Consider the following 16,265-nt stretch of genomic DNA (forward strand, 5'->3'; position numbering starts at 1 on the left):
TGGCTTCCAACCACTTTTAGGTTGGCAAATAGTCTGGGTTACCTGTTTTTCAGAAAAGAGCCAAGGAAAGGGATGATTTCAGACATTAACACTTCAGTTAAGGTCGACCCAACACTTCAGCAGAGTAAGCTGCTGCCCATGGATGTGATTCCAGCAGCTATAGGGAGACCACTCCCACCCCTGTCGGGTTAAAGTGAAACTCCTCTTCTCCTTTGGCTCAATGCTCACCCAGTACCAGGCAAAATTAGTCTGGAAGTAAGACTGGTACCTTGCTTCTTAGCACCTATTCAAGTGCGTAGCACACAAGAAGCACTCAATAAATATTTTCGAATAAATCAATGGACAAACACGCAAATGAATGCTAAGTACAAATGTTACCACTGATCTGACATAGAGGTTTACATTATAGTTTACTAAAAAAGTAGTCGTAACTAAGCAAAAACATAAAGAGTATTGAGGTCAAGTTTAAATTCTGCTAACCTCTCATTCATTCATTTAACAAATATTAATATTCAATGCCTGCTATGTACAAGCACTCTGAAATTTGCTGTAAATGGAAATCAAATAGATGAAGCCCCTGACCTCAGGAAGCTGATGATAATTTAACAAGAGAAAGAGCTTAAGCACACAATCAAACATACACGAAAATGTAAAATTAGTAAGAAAAAGAACAGGGAACCATTTGAGAATGTGAGAAGATGTGCACATTTTACATTAAAGGATCAGAGAAGGTCCCTTAAGCAAGCATTCCCTAAAGGTCCCCCTGGACATGTATGAACTGGAAAATAAACAGGCATAAAGAAAGATCATTTTTCACTGAACCCTGCATTTGAAATGCACCAGTTGATTGAGTAACACAGGTGCATGTGCAGTGAGCTGAGGACCTTCTATTTTTTCAGCTAGGCCCTACGACCCCTATTGTCCCCAGGAAGCTCCCCAAACCATTACCCCTTGTAAGCTAAAAGCCAGCAAATTACAACAATTAAACCTTTGAAACTTGATTACATATTACATATATCAGGTTTTTGTAAATATGTAGACATCTAAACATACCAAGCAAATAATCTGTGTATGAAGACAAAAGATCCACAGCAGCAAATTCTGGGATATTTGGTAATGCTACCTGGTTAACTTTGTCGGTTCTAGTAGTCTTCTTGCCAATAAGTAGGTTAATTGCCAGCACAGCTTCACTGACCTATAATCAATGCATAAATCAGAATTCATAAAGGTAACCTTTCCATGAGGTAATAATATGAAAAAGTGAATTCATAAAATAATATCCCATATAGAGTGGAAGAAAAGAATAGACAACCTGAAAAAAATTATATGTGATCCCTGACACGTAGAATATATCATAGTCAAACAAATCATTTAGCCCTGACAATTTAATTAATGCATAAGTCACTTTAAATAACCTACCTCACCTAGCAATGACAGATATTTGCCAAAATGTCAACTATGTACACATGTGTATCTGCCAATATTTTCATAATATTTTCATTAAAGAAAAACTGAAACAAACAGAGCCAATTCTGGCTAATAGAGATTAAAAACATTACACTATAACGAGTATTTCTAATCTTTCCAAAGAAACATAATTGGCACAAATCCCAAAGAATCTGAAATTTTCCTTTCTCTTTTATAGATACATTGTGTTGCCTTAATGGCTGGTAGGCAGAGAATACAGACACAGCAGTAAAAAGAAAGATTAGACAAAAATCACACCAACCTGTGCAGCAGCTCTTATCGCAATCCAGGCCAATGAACTGTACATTTCAAACTTACTTACTGTTGGTTCTTTAATAGAACTGCTTCTTCTTGGAGGAGGCTAAAAATATGACAAATGTTTTATTAAAAAGGTACCATAAAGTTTCATGATAAATTTTCTCATCTTCTGAAGATGCCATTTTAGTGGAATACTATGTAGTCATTAATAATAATAATGTATCTATTGACATGAAAAGATACTCAAAATATACTGGGGACAGAAAAGTGGAGGTTACAAAACTGAATGCAAAGCATGATCCCACTCTTCAAAGATATTGCACACACATGTATTCCCTGTACATAAAAGCAGGGAAAATTATTGACAGTGGTTATCCCAAGTTTGAAGGATAATTAAATTTTATTATATTTTTCTAACTTTCCATTATGAGCTTGCATTATTTGTGTCATAAATTAATAAAAATGGCATTTGAAGTAAAATTAAATACCCTTTTAATAGAGAATCTGTAAACTGAATGTATTATACTTAACAATATCATAAATGAGACTATTACCTAAAGTTTTTTGATAGATATTTGCTATCATCTTTCTAACTAGGAAATATTAAAGAGACTATATTATTTATCATAAAGTTCCATAGAATAGCAAAAGAAACAATGAATGGGGACATTTTTTACCATAGCTGTGTGTGTGTATATATATTTAGTTTTTAAGCATGAGAAAGTCAAGGTTACAGAAATGAACAGAAAGAAACTGCACCAACAGCATAGTATCTGTTGTATATTTTTAAAGATAACTAAAATAAGTGTTAATAGTCTCTCTAAAGATTTAAATAATCTGGATAGATCTAACCATTGAATAGAACCCTTGATGCTAATTTTTTGATGCCCGTATTTTGACCAATTCTTTAATTTTCAGCAAAACTGCAGAGTAAAACAAATAATAACAAAAATGTCTTTCTTTTACTTTGGCTAGAAGAATACCAAGGAAAAGGAAAGGCAATTTATAACGCTGATGCCAAAGCAATAAGTGTAAGACGCAACTGTGGCCTCGCCTAGATTAAGTGTTAAGCATGGGGGAAGATGATATCTAGAGAGACCTGTCTATGGGGAACCTAAGCAATACAGCCCAGTCCCAAGGTAAAAAGGCCCTACTTGTGTAGCTGTAATGGAACTATCTAGGCTCTGGGGCAGCAACTGCCAGCCTACAGACTGTATAAGCTTGGGCAATTTACCTACTTAAATTCTGGAAACAAGACTAACAGGCATAAAATGAAGACTAGAGAATAACATTAAATAACTAGAATGTAAGACCAATGACCCAAATATTAAAAAAAAAAAGAAAGTAATTTTGAATTGAGAGGAATGCTTAATTGAGGAGGCCAGGTTTAAGCTCAGAGTAAAAAAAATTGGAGTAGAGAAAGACTATGGTGGACATTTTTTAGATGGGGGAGGTGTTCAACATTGCACAGGAGATTCTAGCCCATATAAATAGGAAAGAAAAAGAGGAAAAATGCCTTCTAGATTAGAAATGAAGAAATAAAAGAGTTTTTCTTTACAGAAGACATGATCCTGTATGTAGAAAATCCTAAGAAATAAACACACACACACATCCACAAGAACTACTAGAATAAACGTGTTTAGCAAGGTCACAGAACACAAAACTCAATGCTCACAAATCAACTTTATTTCTGTATAGCAGCAATAAACAATCCAGTAATGAAAAATTTAAAAATTCCATTAACAATAGAAATAAGCTTAATGAAAAGGTACAAGAGTTATACACTGAAAACAATGTACAAAACATTGTTGAGAGAAATTAACTAAGATCTAAATAAATGAAGAGACAATTCATATTCATGAATTGGAAGACTTAATATTGTTAAGATGACAACTGTCATTAAATTGATCTATACATTCAGCACAATCCCTACAAAAATTCTGTTAGTTTTTTTTTTTGCACAGATTGGTAAGCAAATCCTAAAATGTATATGAAAATGCAAAGGATTCCAAGTAGCCAAAAATATTTAAAATAGGAAGAACATAGTTGGAGGACATGCACTTTTCAATTTCAAAAATTTACTAGAAACTATAGGAATCAAGACAGTGGATACTTGTAGAAAGGTAGACTTAGAGATTCACGAAGCAAGATTGAGGGTCCAGGAATAAACATTTACAATTATAATCAATTAATTTTCAACAAAAGTGCCAAGACAATCCCTTGAGGAAAGGTTAGTCTTTTCAACAAAAGTACTGGGGCAAATGGACATTCATGTTCAAAAAGATGAACTTAGACCATTACCTCACACCCTTGAAAATATTAATTCAAAATGGATCAGAGACTTACATGTGAAAGTTAAAACTATAAAACTTCAAGAAGAAAACATAGGGGGAAATCTTCAACCTCTGATATTAGGAAAAGGTTCTTAGATATGCCACCAAAAACACAATCTATAAATGAAAAAAAATGATAAATTGGAATTCATTAAATTAAAAACTTCTGTGCCTCAAAAGACAAGCTACTATGGTAGAAAATATGTGGAAATCATTTATCTGATAAGGAACTTGTATCTAGAAAATATATATATATTACATTATATATATACACATATACACACATATAAAAAAAAGAAAAATTGCAAAGCTCAGTGATGAAAAAGACAAATGACCCAATTTAAAAATGGGCAAAAGATCTGAACAGACATTTCCCTAGAGAAGATATACAAATGGCCAATAAGCACATGAAAAGATCTCAACATCATAAGCCATCAGGGAAATGCAAATCAAAACCACAATGAGATATCACTTCATACCCACTAGGGTGGCTACCATCAAAAAGATAGATAATAACAAGTATTCGCAAGGATGTGGAGAAATTGGAACTCTCATAGACTGCTGGTAAGAATGTAAAATGGTGCAGCCACTTTGGAAAACAATCTGACAGATCATCACAAGGCTAAACACAGAGTTGTCGTACGACTCAGGAATTCCACTCTTAGGTATATACCCCAAAGGAACTGAAAACTTCTGTCCACACAAAAATATATATGAATGTTCAAAGCAGCATCAATCATAACAGCCAAAAACTGGAAACAATTCAAATGTCCATCAACTGTTGAATGGATAAAGAAAATGTGGTCTATCTATATAATGGAATACTATTCAGCAATAAAAAGGGACAAATTACTGTTACATGCTACAATATGCATGAACCTGAACATTATGCTAGGTGAAAGAAGTAGGCACAAAATACTACAAAACATATGATTCCGTTTACATGAAATGCCTGGAAAAGGCAAATCTGTAGAGACAGAAAACAGTTTAGTGGCTGTATGGTACTAGGGGTAGGAAGAGGATTAACCACAAATGGGCATAAGGGATCTTTTTTGGGAGGATAGAAATGTTCTAAAACTGGATGGTGGTAATAGTTGCACAACTCTGTGAATTTACTAAACATCCACAAATTCTAGTCTTAAAATGGGTTAATTTCATGGATGGAAATTATACCTCAGTAAGTCTTTTTTAAATGAATGCATGCTGATCTCTCTCTCTTTGGACTACTTTTCTCCCACTTACCTACTTGGAAAACCACTTATCCTTCAGAATTCATCTGATCTGTGAAGTCTGCAGCATTCCCCCAAGGCAGAATTTGTCCCTACTTTGTCCCACTTCTTACAGTCCTTGTCATGTTGCAGTACAATTATTTTTCTCCCTTGCTAGATTCTGCGCTTCTTAGGGAAAGAGAGTAAAGTGGCTGACATACACTAAGCCCTCAATAAATGTTTCATTAATGAGTGAATAAAGGAATGTTCAAGAAATAGTCAATTCAGCTTAACTAACAAATAACTATTAAATACCGACTATGTACAAAATGCTTCAGAAAGAATATAGACGTTTAGCTGAAGTTACATAATGACCGATACTAGTTCCATTTTTTTTAAGTATTTATTATATCCAAGCCCATTATCTTGTCTAATTCTCCTAGCCACTCTAGCGGTAAGTATTAATATCATCACCTCCAATGCACAGATGAGGAAACTAAGCTTACGAAGGCCCGGGTCACACGGCTAGCTAGTATGTCATGAAGCTCGGATTGAGACCCAAACCAGTGCTATGGTCACTCTGCTATATGGACACTACATAAAAGTGAAACAAAGTGCTTTCTTTTTAAGGGTTTATAATGTATTGTATTTATTAGAACATATCTCAAATGTTTTATTATATTACAACAGTCTGAATATGTCTGGATGAAATTTTTTTAAATTTGTTTTGGGCTGTTTTCTGAACTTTTAGTAATTCTGTGACTTGCTAAAATATTTATACTGTGTCAAGACATACAGAAAATAATGATCGTATTATATCGAATTACACAACTCTTTTCATTTAAATCTTAACTTCTTCACACTCTTAATTATAAACTCTGCTCTAGTAAAGGCCAAAAAGGTGACACATTATCTTCCCAGCATCCTATTAATTTGTATTGCCACCTGCTACGGAAACAAAGATTTTTTTTTCCTCTTACTAGAAATAGACATGTTTATCACACCACAAAAAGTAACTTTTCCTAGTTTGTAATAATTTTTATTTAACAAAATAGGTGCTATCCACCTAAGGCAGCTACCATATAAATAATGCAATTGACTGAGAGTCTATTTGCCTAAAGGTTTTAAATTATGTTTATGCTGTCTGAAAAATTAAAGATCTGACACCAAAATTTTCTGGAAAGATCTCTTGGTGGGTCAATGATTATGCAATGAGGATAAAATAGGAAAACCTACTAAAATTTTAAAGTAACAAACAAATTTCTTGGCTCATATACCTTAAACCCACTGGGATCATTCCTGCCTCTAGGATCTCCCCCAGTCCAGACCTTTGGTACTTGAGTGTGGCGCACAGACCAGCAGGCTCAGCACTATCTGGGAGCTCATCGGAAGTGCCAAACCTTAGTCTGGAATCACTGTGTCCCTCTGCAACCCCACAGGGCTCCCTCCTCATCCAGCAAACCCCACCTTGAACACCATCTCTTTCCACTACAACCATTCACAATCCCATCAACCCAAGTTATTTCCTAATCCTAAAAGTCATTCCCCCTTTCCCTCTTTCTCCCTCATTCCCTCCCATCTGGCCCCCTCTGGGTTTCTTCCTTTCCTGGCTTATTGTCTGTTGCCCTCTACTGAAAGGCAGGAACAGGGGCTGAGTTTGCCTTAGACGCTGCTTTGACACCTTCCTCTGGAACAGTGCCTGGGTCATAGGAGGTGCTCAACAGATGTGTGATGAATGAATCAAAAAGAGATCTGTTTATAGGCCATATCAGTGTTGAAAACCTTATTTGTCCATCTGTCTCATCAATATGTCATTTCCTGCAATGTCCTGATCAATACTAATGACTCATTGCCATAGAGTATTTACATACACCTACAGTTCATAGATAACATTTTAACAGGCAAAAAATGTCTACAAGAAATCAAGTTCCAGAGCTTTGATATCCAAAGAAGTATCAAAATATAAATGTAACCATAAAGTAATGAATTAATTTCTCCAAGCCACACAGGAAAATCAGCCTCATTATTTCAATAGTACAGTGTTACCAAAATAGCAAGCTCAAAGGTAATTAACTTATAATTTCTAATAAAATAGGCTATTACCTTAACTGTAAATAGTGATGTTGAGATTTTTTTCCTTGGGTTCATTAGATGAAAATATAATAGGGCCATTTCTAGGTAGGAGTCTCTTATCAACCTAAAATGATATAACATTGTATTTATAAAAAAATAGCTTCACCACTCATAATCATTTGCATCATTTGCCAACAATTTCCAAGCTGATAAAAGGTAAAAACTGGCAAAACCAGCATCTGTCCCAAACTCACACCCTCTTTTCATAGCACTTTTGGCCACAGATACTAGCATCTTCCTCCATAATAAAATTGGAAGCTCTTGAAGAGAGCTGAACATTCTACCTTGTCCTTTGTTGGTAATACTCCATGCTGTGACTATTATTAAGCCCAACATTAAGACCATTCTAGAATATTCTAGCATACAAGCCACTAAAGAAGTGAAGGCCAGGACTGGAGGAACCTATCCTGAAAAAGAGGCCTTTCTCTACCCTCTACATTAATTGAAATGGAAAGAAACACATAGAGTTACACAATGCCACATCCAGGGAAGGAACTTCTGCTTTACAAGTCAGTAATCCAGAGGAAGCCCCAGCAATCCTGGGACTGGCAGCAGATCTAGGTACAGGCCAGAAATGATTCACAGTCCAGTGCACCACTGGGATGACAGCCGTCATCTACCATTACTGTGAAGGAGGCCTTGGTTCAGGGCCAAAAGAAACAAGCTTGAGAGGGACCCCAAGAACTACCCCAGCCATGAACAGGCCTCCCAGTCCTTCCACCTTGCATAGTCGACATAATACAGAACACAGGCCTCAAACCAAACACACATGGCTTCAACAATGGAAAGGTACATTTTTTACCCTGAGTTTTGATCATTTCTTAAGCTTAGTTCTACAGCTTCATATAAACTCTCAAGTTGTACGCTTGGAGATTTCTCTTCCATCTGCATTTGACGTTCTATTTTGCCTGGAAAAAGAAAAAGATATACAAAGGGGATTTTTCCTTTTTCTATCAGTTTAGAACTTAAGAACAAGTATTTCATGCTGGAAATTCGGGAAATCTGATGTGCTATCCTTTTGTCTGTCTGTTATTTCTTGCAGGAAGGAAAGTGGGAAAAGATCTATTGCTTCCTTCTCCAGGAATCTCAGGATTCCCCTGCCTTCAGCTGGCCACATTGGGTCGAGACTCCTTTGCCTTTCCTGATACAACTGGTCTTATCATCTTATTTTTCTCTCCATTTCCTTACTTTGTGCTTCCACCACCTCCTGCATCTCATTCCTTTCTCCTACATCCATTTTCCTCTTTTCCCTGTCTACTTTACAGATATCAGGGAAAACATCTGCACTCCCATGTTTATTGCAGCACTATCCATAATGGCCAAGATAGGGAATCAACCTAAGTGCCCTTCGAAGGATGAATGGATAAAGAAAATGTGGTATATGTATATGGGAATATTATTCAGCCTTAAAAAATCAAGAAAATCTTGTCATTTGCAACAACATAGATGAACCTGGAGGACATTATGCAAGGTAAAATAAGCCAGGCATAGAAAGAAAAATACCCCATGATATCACTTAATTGTAGAACATTAAAAAAGTCAAACTCACAGAAGTAGAGAGAGAGTAGCATGGTGGTTGCCAAAAAGTGGAGGGTGAGAGAGAGGATCGGGGAGTGGGGAGATGTTGGTCAAAGGGTACAAAGTTTCACTCAGGAGGAATGAGTTCTGGAGATCTATCGTACATCATGGTAATGATAATTAATAATCATATAGTATATGCTTGAAAATTGCTAAGAGTGTAGTTTTTAAATGCCCTCTCCACAAAAAAATTAAATATGTGAGGTGACAGATATGTTCACTAGCTTAATTTAATCATTCCACATTGTATACATAGACCAAAACATCACATTATACCCTGTAAATATATACAATTTTTATGTCAGTTAAAAATAAGTTTAAAAATTTTTTTAAATTAAAAAAAAGCACAAACTTAAGGGGGGAAAATGCTAAAACATAAGCCAATGCTTGAAAACTCTGCATGGTGATGCAAATGGTCCAGCCCCCACACAGCTCCCAGCCCTCAGGGTGAGCCGCAGCCTTCAGCTGTTGGCTCTAGCAGAGCACCTGGGTAGTAAAAAGGGCAGGAATGGGAAATCTTATAATTACTGTAAAAAGGATCTCAGTTTCCATGCAGCCTCTGGAAATGGCACAGGGCTGACCAGTGTCAAATTCACATCTGGGCACTATCATTTAATAGCTGCTGATTTTTGGAAAGTGACTTAACCAGACTACACTTCATTTTCCTAATCTGTCACCCAGGATTAGTCATGCCTACCTTGAAGAGATGTTGCAAAAGTTAGCAATATGGGATATAAAACATTGACTACAGTGCCTAGTGTGTAATAGATGCTCAGTAAATGAGAGCAATCATCATCATCTTTTTCTCACGGCTAAAATGGCCACAATAAAATTATATGAGGACATTATGCAAATAGGTATTATATATAAGTTGTAAGTATAAGTATGCTATAGCTATTTAATTTCAATGGTATGAATCTCTTGGTTATAGAAATTAACCAAAATGTTTAACTAAGTAATGAAATGATGTAGAAAAAATATCTTCCAATTATTGTTTAAGTAATATTATTTATAGCTAAATGGCTGATGCCAACCTTTTTTGGTTAAACATGAAACTCTGTATAAGAGAAGGGTCAATTATAATTATAAAAGAAATGAAGTGGTAGTACTTTTTTTTTCTATATATAAATGTAAAATAAGCACTGTTCTTTCTAAAACTGAGTTTGGCAGAGATACCAATGTGTTTAGTCATCACCAAGCCCTTTGCAAAATCAGTAATTTTTATAGTCAGTAACCACATTTTCCAGAAGCTTATTCTCAATAGGAAAAACATTCCACTAATTTTATCATAGTTCTGACCCCAAATGCATCTTACCTTTCTGAAAAAGGATTTCAGCTTCCACCTCATGTTCCTGTATTGCTGTTGTCTTGCAGAGCTTCCATGCCATTTGAAACAGATGGAGAGCAGGTAACCACTTCGAGGGGTCCTTCCTTTTATGGTTATAATATATTTGCTTGGTTACTGTATGTCCTAAAAGAAAAACAGTTGGTGGGGGGAGAACAGTAAAATATGTAGTGTTCATAACAAGCCTGTGAGGTCCAGATTGCTCTCACAGTAATGACATCTATTAAGAATGCTGGTGGTCTGCACAGTCTTTAGCATCCAAGAAATGTTTTAAAGGGCCACAGTGAACTATGAAAATAACCCTTCAAAACTTTATCTTTTTTAAAATTTCACAATATTAAGGGGGTATAGATATTTTTGACACACGGCTTAAGTTGGGGCTATAAATGTGCCCGTCATCCAAATAGTGTTCATTACACCCATCGGGTGGGTTTTTGCCTTTCCCTTCTCTCCCCTCCTCCCTGCTTGATGTCCAGTGACTTTTACTTTCTTTTGTGTACTTGTGTGCCCATTGGCTAGTTCTAATTTATTAATTTCCAATGCTTTCTTGTTTTTAAAATAAAGGATAGTCTCTCAAGTCTCTTTCAGTTCTAAAATTTCTCAATGCTCTGCAAAACAACTTCCATGCTCCTAACGTGAGGCTGTTAGTAAAGAAACATCTGGAAGTTTTATGTAGTTCCCAATAAAATTTGCATAAATTAATAGGCAGCAATTTTCTTCCTATTAAGTGAAAGGGGCGGCCTTGCTTAGTCCCTGAGTGAGAAATCTTTCTCCACCCACGAAGTGAGCACCTACTAAGCCTTTCCCCCTAATATTAAGCACTACAGCAGTCGCTTACTATGCATTTTTCTTGTCATCCCCATTACATAGCAAACCCATAAAGGATAGGGCCACATGCTATGCTTTTTATATGGTCCCACCATCACTTAACATAATGAAGGACTATTGTATGGAAGAGGCATTAAACTTTACCTGTGTGGTCTCAAAGACAGACATTTATTTGATAAATATTTTCTGAGTGCTTAAGCACTGGATAAAAATGAGAAACAAGAATAAGAAGAGCTAAGATTTATTAAATGCTTCCTACATGCCAGGCACCATCTCAAGTACTTAACATGCATTATTCACATGATCCACATTCACAACTGAGTGCGGACCATGATTATGCATATTTGACAAGAGGACAGAGCAATGGCTCGGTGAGGTTTAAGTAACTTGCCCAAGGTCACATGGCAGTAAATAGCAAGGACATAACTTGAACCCAGGCAGTCTGGCTCCAGGGCCTACACTCCACACACAACAATATTGCACCACCATTTAAGAGGCAGATCACAAAGCTTAGTGTTTAATGGAGAATATGAACAGCCAGACAGGCAATCAAAACACTATGTGGCCGATCATGTGGCAGGGAAAGCACAAGGCACTGTGATAGGAGATTAAAGGAGCCCTGACCCAGATCCGGGAAAGGTCAGGGAAACCTTCACAGAGAACATGGCTGGTTAGGCTGACAGTTGATGACAGCCTTCTCTTTGGGAATTATAAAGAAAAAAAACATTGGTATAAAGAGTAGTAGGTAACTAGGGGAAATACTACATTGATAGGATAGTTGAACACACACGATAAAGATATAAACAGAAAGGCTTGTAGGATTGTTGAATACACATGCTGGGTTCTAGCAGAAGTGCGAGATCCTGGCCAGTCACAAGTGCAGCCACGTCATCTGAGGCTTGGAACAAGTTCCTACACACCTCTGGGCCTTGAGTGTCTTCCTCTGAAACAAATGAGGCAGCAGAACTAGAAAATAGCAAAGTCCCTTTGGGCTCTGAAATTTTCCAATTCCATGATATTATACCCTATAAAGGATTTTTTAAAGACCTAGAACTTTTTGCAAACTTTTTGCAAACATTCCTTTTAGTGTTATAGGAATGGCAAGATGGGGGAGAACGTCTCAGTCTCTCTCTCTCTCTTTCTCTCTCTGTCTCTCCCTCTCTCTCATCTGGGAAGAAGTTACTGAACCCTTTCTCAGGACCAGGCAGAATGGTAGCACGCTGCCAAGAATATGGAGATGAAGACGCCAAGTCCTTGCTTCCAGGAGGCTCCCAAAAGAGTGAGGAGGCCAGGCTTGGAACAGGAAGAATAGGTCACACCTACAAAGCTCTCCCAAACACATTACACATTCTGCTCTCTTAAGCCCACAAGAAGCCAGTGGTATTGGTGTTTATCCACACTTCGTGGGGGAGGAAATGGAAACACAGGGAAGTTAAATAACTTGTTCAAGGGAATTGAAAAGAATACTTTCTCCAGACTCTACACTTTTAACCCCAACAGTTACCAGCTGTGATTAGATCCCAGGCAAGAAGAGGAAGAAAACAGATGCTCTTATCATTTGTCCAATACAATCTCATGTCAATACATCTCCCATTTTTACATATTTCACTTGTTTCAAATTATACTACAGCTGTTAATTAATATAAGACAAAAATATCAAAGATCTTCATCTGATTGTGGCACATACGTATGTATATATAAATATATATCAGTAGTACTATATATATTACTAGTGCTATATACAATATATACTACATATTGTAATATATATTAAAATATGTACTATATGTACTATATATGTACTATGTAATAAGGTACTAATATATAATAATAGTACTTGAATTGTCTTCTAGATTTTTGTTACAATTAGAATTGTTACAGAAATTATTGATTATTTACTCTCTCTCCCTAACTAGATAGTAGGCCCTTTGAGGGCAGAGGTGATGACTGGCTTCCTATTATATCCCCACTTCCCATTATTCTTGCACATAAGTGGCCCTCGATAAATGTTTGTTGATTGAATAAGTGTAAAAAATTTAAGTGACTTTCATTCACTTCTGTTACACAATCAGGAATTCACTTTTTCATCTAATAAGGAAGCTCAAGGTTCAGTCATTAATGAAGAAAACAATCTTAAACAATTATGATATTTATTTTGGTTTTATAAAAATAATCTCAAAATGCTTTTTTCTAGCGGAGGCTTTCACAAAGAAAAAAATGTAAATGGCTCTATTCTTGTGATTCAATCTATACTATAAAGAAAAACTGTCGAGAAAGCATCAAGTCACAGATGATTTTGTGCTTTATAATATTGAAATGCTCCTTTTTCCAGTAAATATCAACTCTGTGAAAAAGACGTCCTGAAACTCACGTTGTTTTGACAGGAAACCTGCTTTTGGTTTTGTTTTTTTAAGTCTGTATTTAATATAATATACCAGAAAGCAAGCTGTTCAGCTTCAAGTGAGTCTAAAACACAGCAACAGTATTGTCATTGAGTGGTGACACATCTTCAAGATTAGTAAGTCAGAAAAGCAGAGAATACATTTGGTTTAACACAATCTGTACGATTTAACACAATCTGTACTTTCAGTTCCTGTAGAAATCAAATGTCCTGATAATATAAGAAATCGTGGACTAAAACTACAGGAAAAATAGCTCCTGTGAGATTAGCAAGCTGGAAGGAATTCGAGAAGCCAACTAAGCCAGCCTAGCTTCGTTACATAAAGTAATAAAATTCATATCTGATGATGATCATAATCATATGATAACAATGATCAATAATAATAATGAGAGGGAGGAGCAGAAGGCAGATAAGGAAAAGAGTCTGGACAGGTGACAACTTGAATATGTCCCTGTTGCCTCCCCTTCCCCAATCCAATCCAACCATCAGCCTCTCCCGAGCTGAGCTCACCTTCTGTGCAGGTCCTAGAAGGTGCTGGTAAGAACAAAAACAGCTGGTACAGAATTTTCTGTACTCTGGGCTGGACAGGAGCCTTGGAACCAGAGTCAGGAAGCCTCGGGTCAAGGATGAGAGACAGTATCCTGGAGAGAGCTTGAAACAATGTATGTGAGCTCTGAAGAAAGACAGCTCTGGCTGCCTGGCTCCTTGGTTTCTGGGGAAGTGTGAGGGGCCTGAAAATGGGCTGAGTGCTCTCCACCCCTGAAGCTGAACAACGCTGGCCTTTGCTGCTTCTCCTGGTGCCTCAACAGGGAACTGAACTCTTGAAGGCCTGTACAACGCCAACCCACAGCGGGAAAACTGGCTACTCTTCACCACCGCTTAGAGCATTACCACTGCCGGAACTAACCCAACAGCTGGACCTTAAAGCACAACAAGCAGACAAAGTAAAATAGCCCAGCAAAGAAGATCCAGCAGCCAGCACGAGAAAGAAAAAATGTAACCCCCAGAAAAGGTGACAGTAGTAAAATAAAACTGATTGAGGGTCAAATGACTACTTGAATTAAAAAAAGAGCAAATATAGAAATATAAAGTTTTCAGATAATTTTGGGAGGATGATCAATGCTGAAATCTGAATTAATCATCAGAAAGATCAAACAGAAGTAGTTCAAATCAGAGGTGATACGAGTAAATGGAAATTATAAGGGAAAACATAATAGACTTGGAAGGCAGACCAACACTTGACATACGAATAATAATATTCAACCCTTAATAGTGCTTACCATGGTCCAGGCACTGGTATAGACATTTAACTCATTTAATCTTCTCAACAATCCTATGAGATAAGTGCCATTATTATCCTCTTAATGTTTATGTCCTTCAAAATTCATATGTTAAAACCTAACATCCACGGTGATGGTATTAAGAGGTGGGGACTTTGGAAGGTGATTAGGTTATGAGCGCTCTGCCCTCCTGAATGCAATTAGTGAACATCCTTATAAAAGAGGCTTGAGAACACCTGTTTGCCCCCTCTGCCATGCGAGGATGCATAGAAGGTGCCGTCTATGAAGCACAGCAAGCCCTCAGCAGACACTAAATCTGCTGGTACCTTGTTCGTGAGCTGCTCAGCCTCCAGAACTGTGAGCAATAAATTTCTGTTGTTTATAAATTACCCAGTCTAGGGTATTTTGTTATAGCAGCCCAAACAGACTAAGACATACTCATATGTAAGATGAGGAAACTAAGGCACAAAGAAGTTAAGTCACATGCTCAAGATGTGAAACTAGGCAGGTTGGCTCTAGCTATACTAGTTAGTAGCTAAAGAAGAAGAAAGAACAGAGAGTGACTAGGTAATCATCAAGCAAGAAGAATTTTTCTCAGAGCTAGAAAAAGATTTGTCTGCAGATTGAAAAGACTCATTGGGTTCTAGGCAAGAAAAGAAAATTCTTACACCCAGACATATGCTAGTAAAATTCCTGAACTACAGAGACAAAAGAAGAAATCTTGCAAGTTTTCAGACAGAAAGAACAAATTTCTTATCAAAAGAAAAGAAAAATTAAACTGACACTGTAGTTCTCATTTGCATCATTGAAAGCTAGAAATGATGGAATAACCTCTATCAAATCCTGAGAGCAAAGGCCACACCCCAAGACCCTGACACTGAGTTGAGAAAGCACATCATTCGCCTGTCAGAGTGCAAGAAAGGTATTTGAAGAGAACACGGAACCAGAGAGAAGATCATCTGAGGGAAACACTCAAAAAGAAAAATAAAAAAAACTCAATCAACAACCTGTAAAGCACAACAGAGACTGAAAGTCTGAAGACTTTGAAGATGGATGAAAAGGGGGAGGAAGGGGCAGCAGCAGCACTTGCCCAGTGGTGGAATAACTAGGACTGGATGTTATAAATTATAAATAGAGTTTCTTTAAAACAGAAAAAAATAGTTCAAAGGAAAAACCCTATTTTGCATCAAAAAGTACTAAATGATCTCAGTAAAATCTAGGAGCTGAAGAGAGTAGGAGAGGAGGAGGAAAAACCTGGAGATCTCTATACGGTGAGATTAAAGTAGGAAAGCAAAATTCATCTAAATGTCTCCTCTGATTGGGGCAGCCTGTAAGGGAAGCAGGTGAGAACCTCTTGGTGAGAGGAGACGTTGGATCTGGGCCACATGTCTGAGTCTGAGGACCGGGGAAGGAAAGGTACAATAAATGTCCAAA

The 16,265-nt window shown here is 37.0% G+C and overlaps 1 protein-coding gene across 1 annotated transcript in view; it reads right to left on the reverse strand.

Annotated features, from left to right (window-relative positions):
* CFAP54 (cilia and flagella associated protein 54) overlaps window positions 1–16,265 on the reverse strand; it is a 281,353-nt gene that overhangs the window by 72,701 nt on the left and 192,387 nt on the right. Inside the window, exons 57-61 of the mRNA XM_045553185.1 lie at window positions 10,293–10,448; window positions 8,202–8,307; window positions 7,370–7,463; window positions 1,730–1,828; window positions 1,054–1,195 (exon numbers count right to left, since the gene is read on the reverse strand). Of these exons, the coding sequence (XP_045409141.1) occupies window positions 1,054–1,195; window positions 1,730–1,828; window positions 7,370–7,463; window positions 8,202–8,307; window positions 10,293–10,448 (597 nt within the window). The remainder of the gene's footprint in view (window positions 1–1,053; window positions 1,196–1,729; window positions 1,829–7,369; window positions 7,464–8,201; window positions 8,308–10,292; window positions 10,449–16,265) is intronic.

The sequence above is a fragment of the Lemur catta genome, chromosome 6 (assembly GCF_020740605.2).
Source record: "Lemur catta isolate mLemCat1 chromosome 6, mLemCat1.pri, whole genome shotgun sequence".
Classification (NCBI taxonomy): Eukaryota; Metazoa; Chordata; class Mammalia; order Primates; family Lemuridae; genus Lemur; species Lemur catta.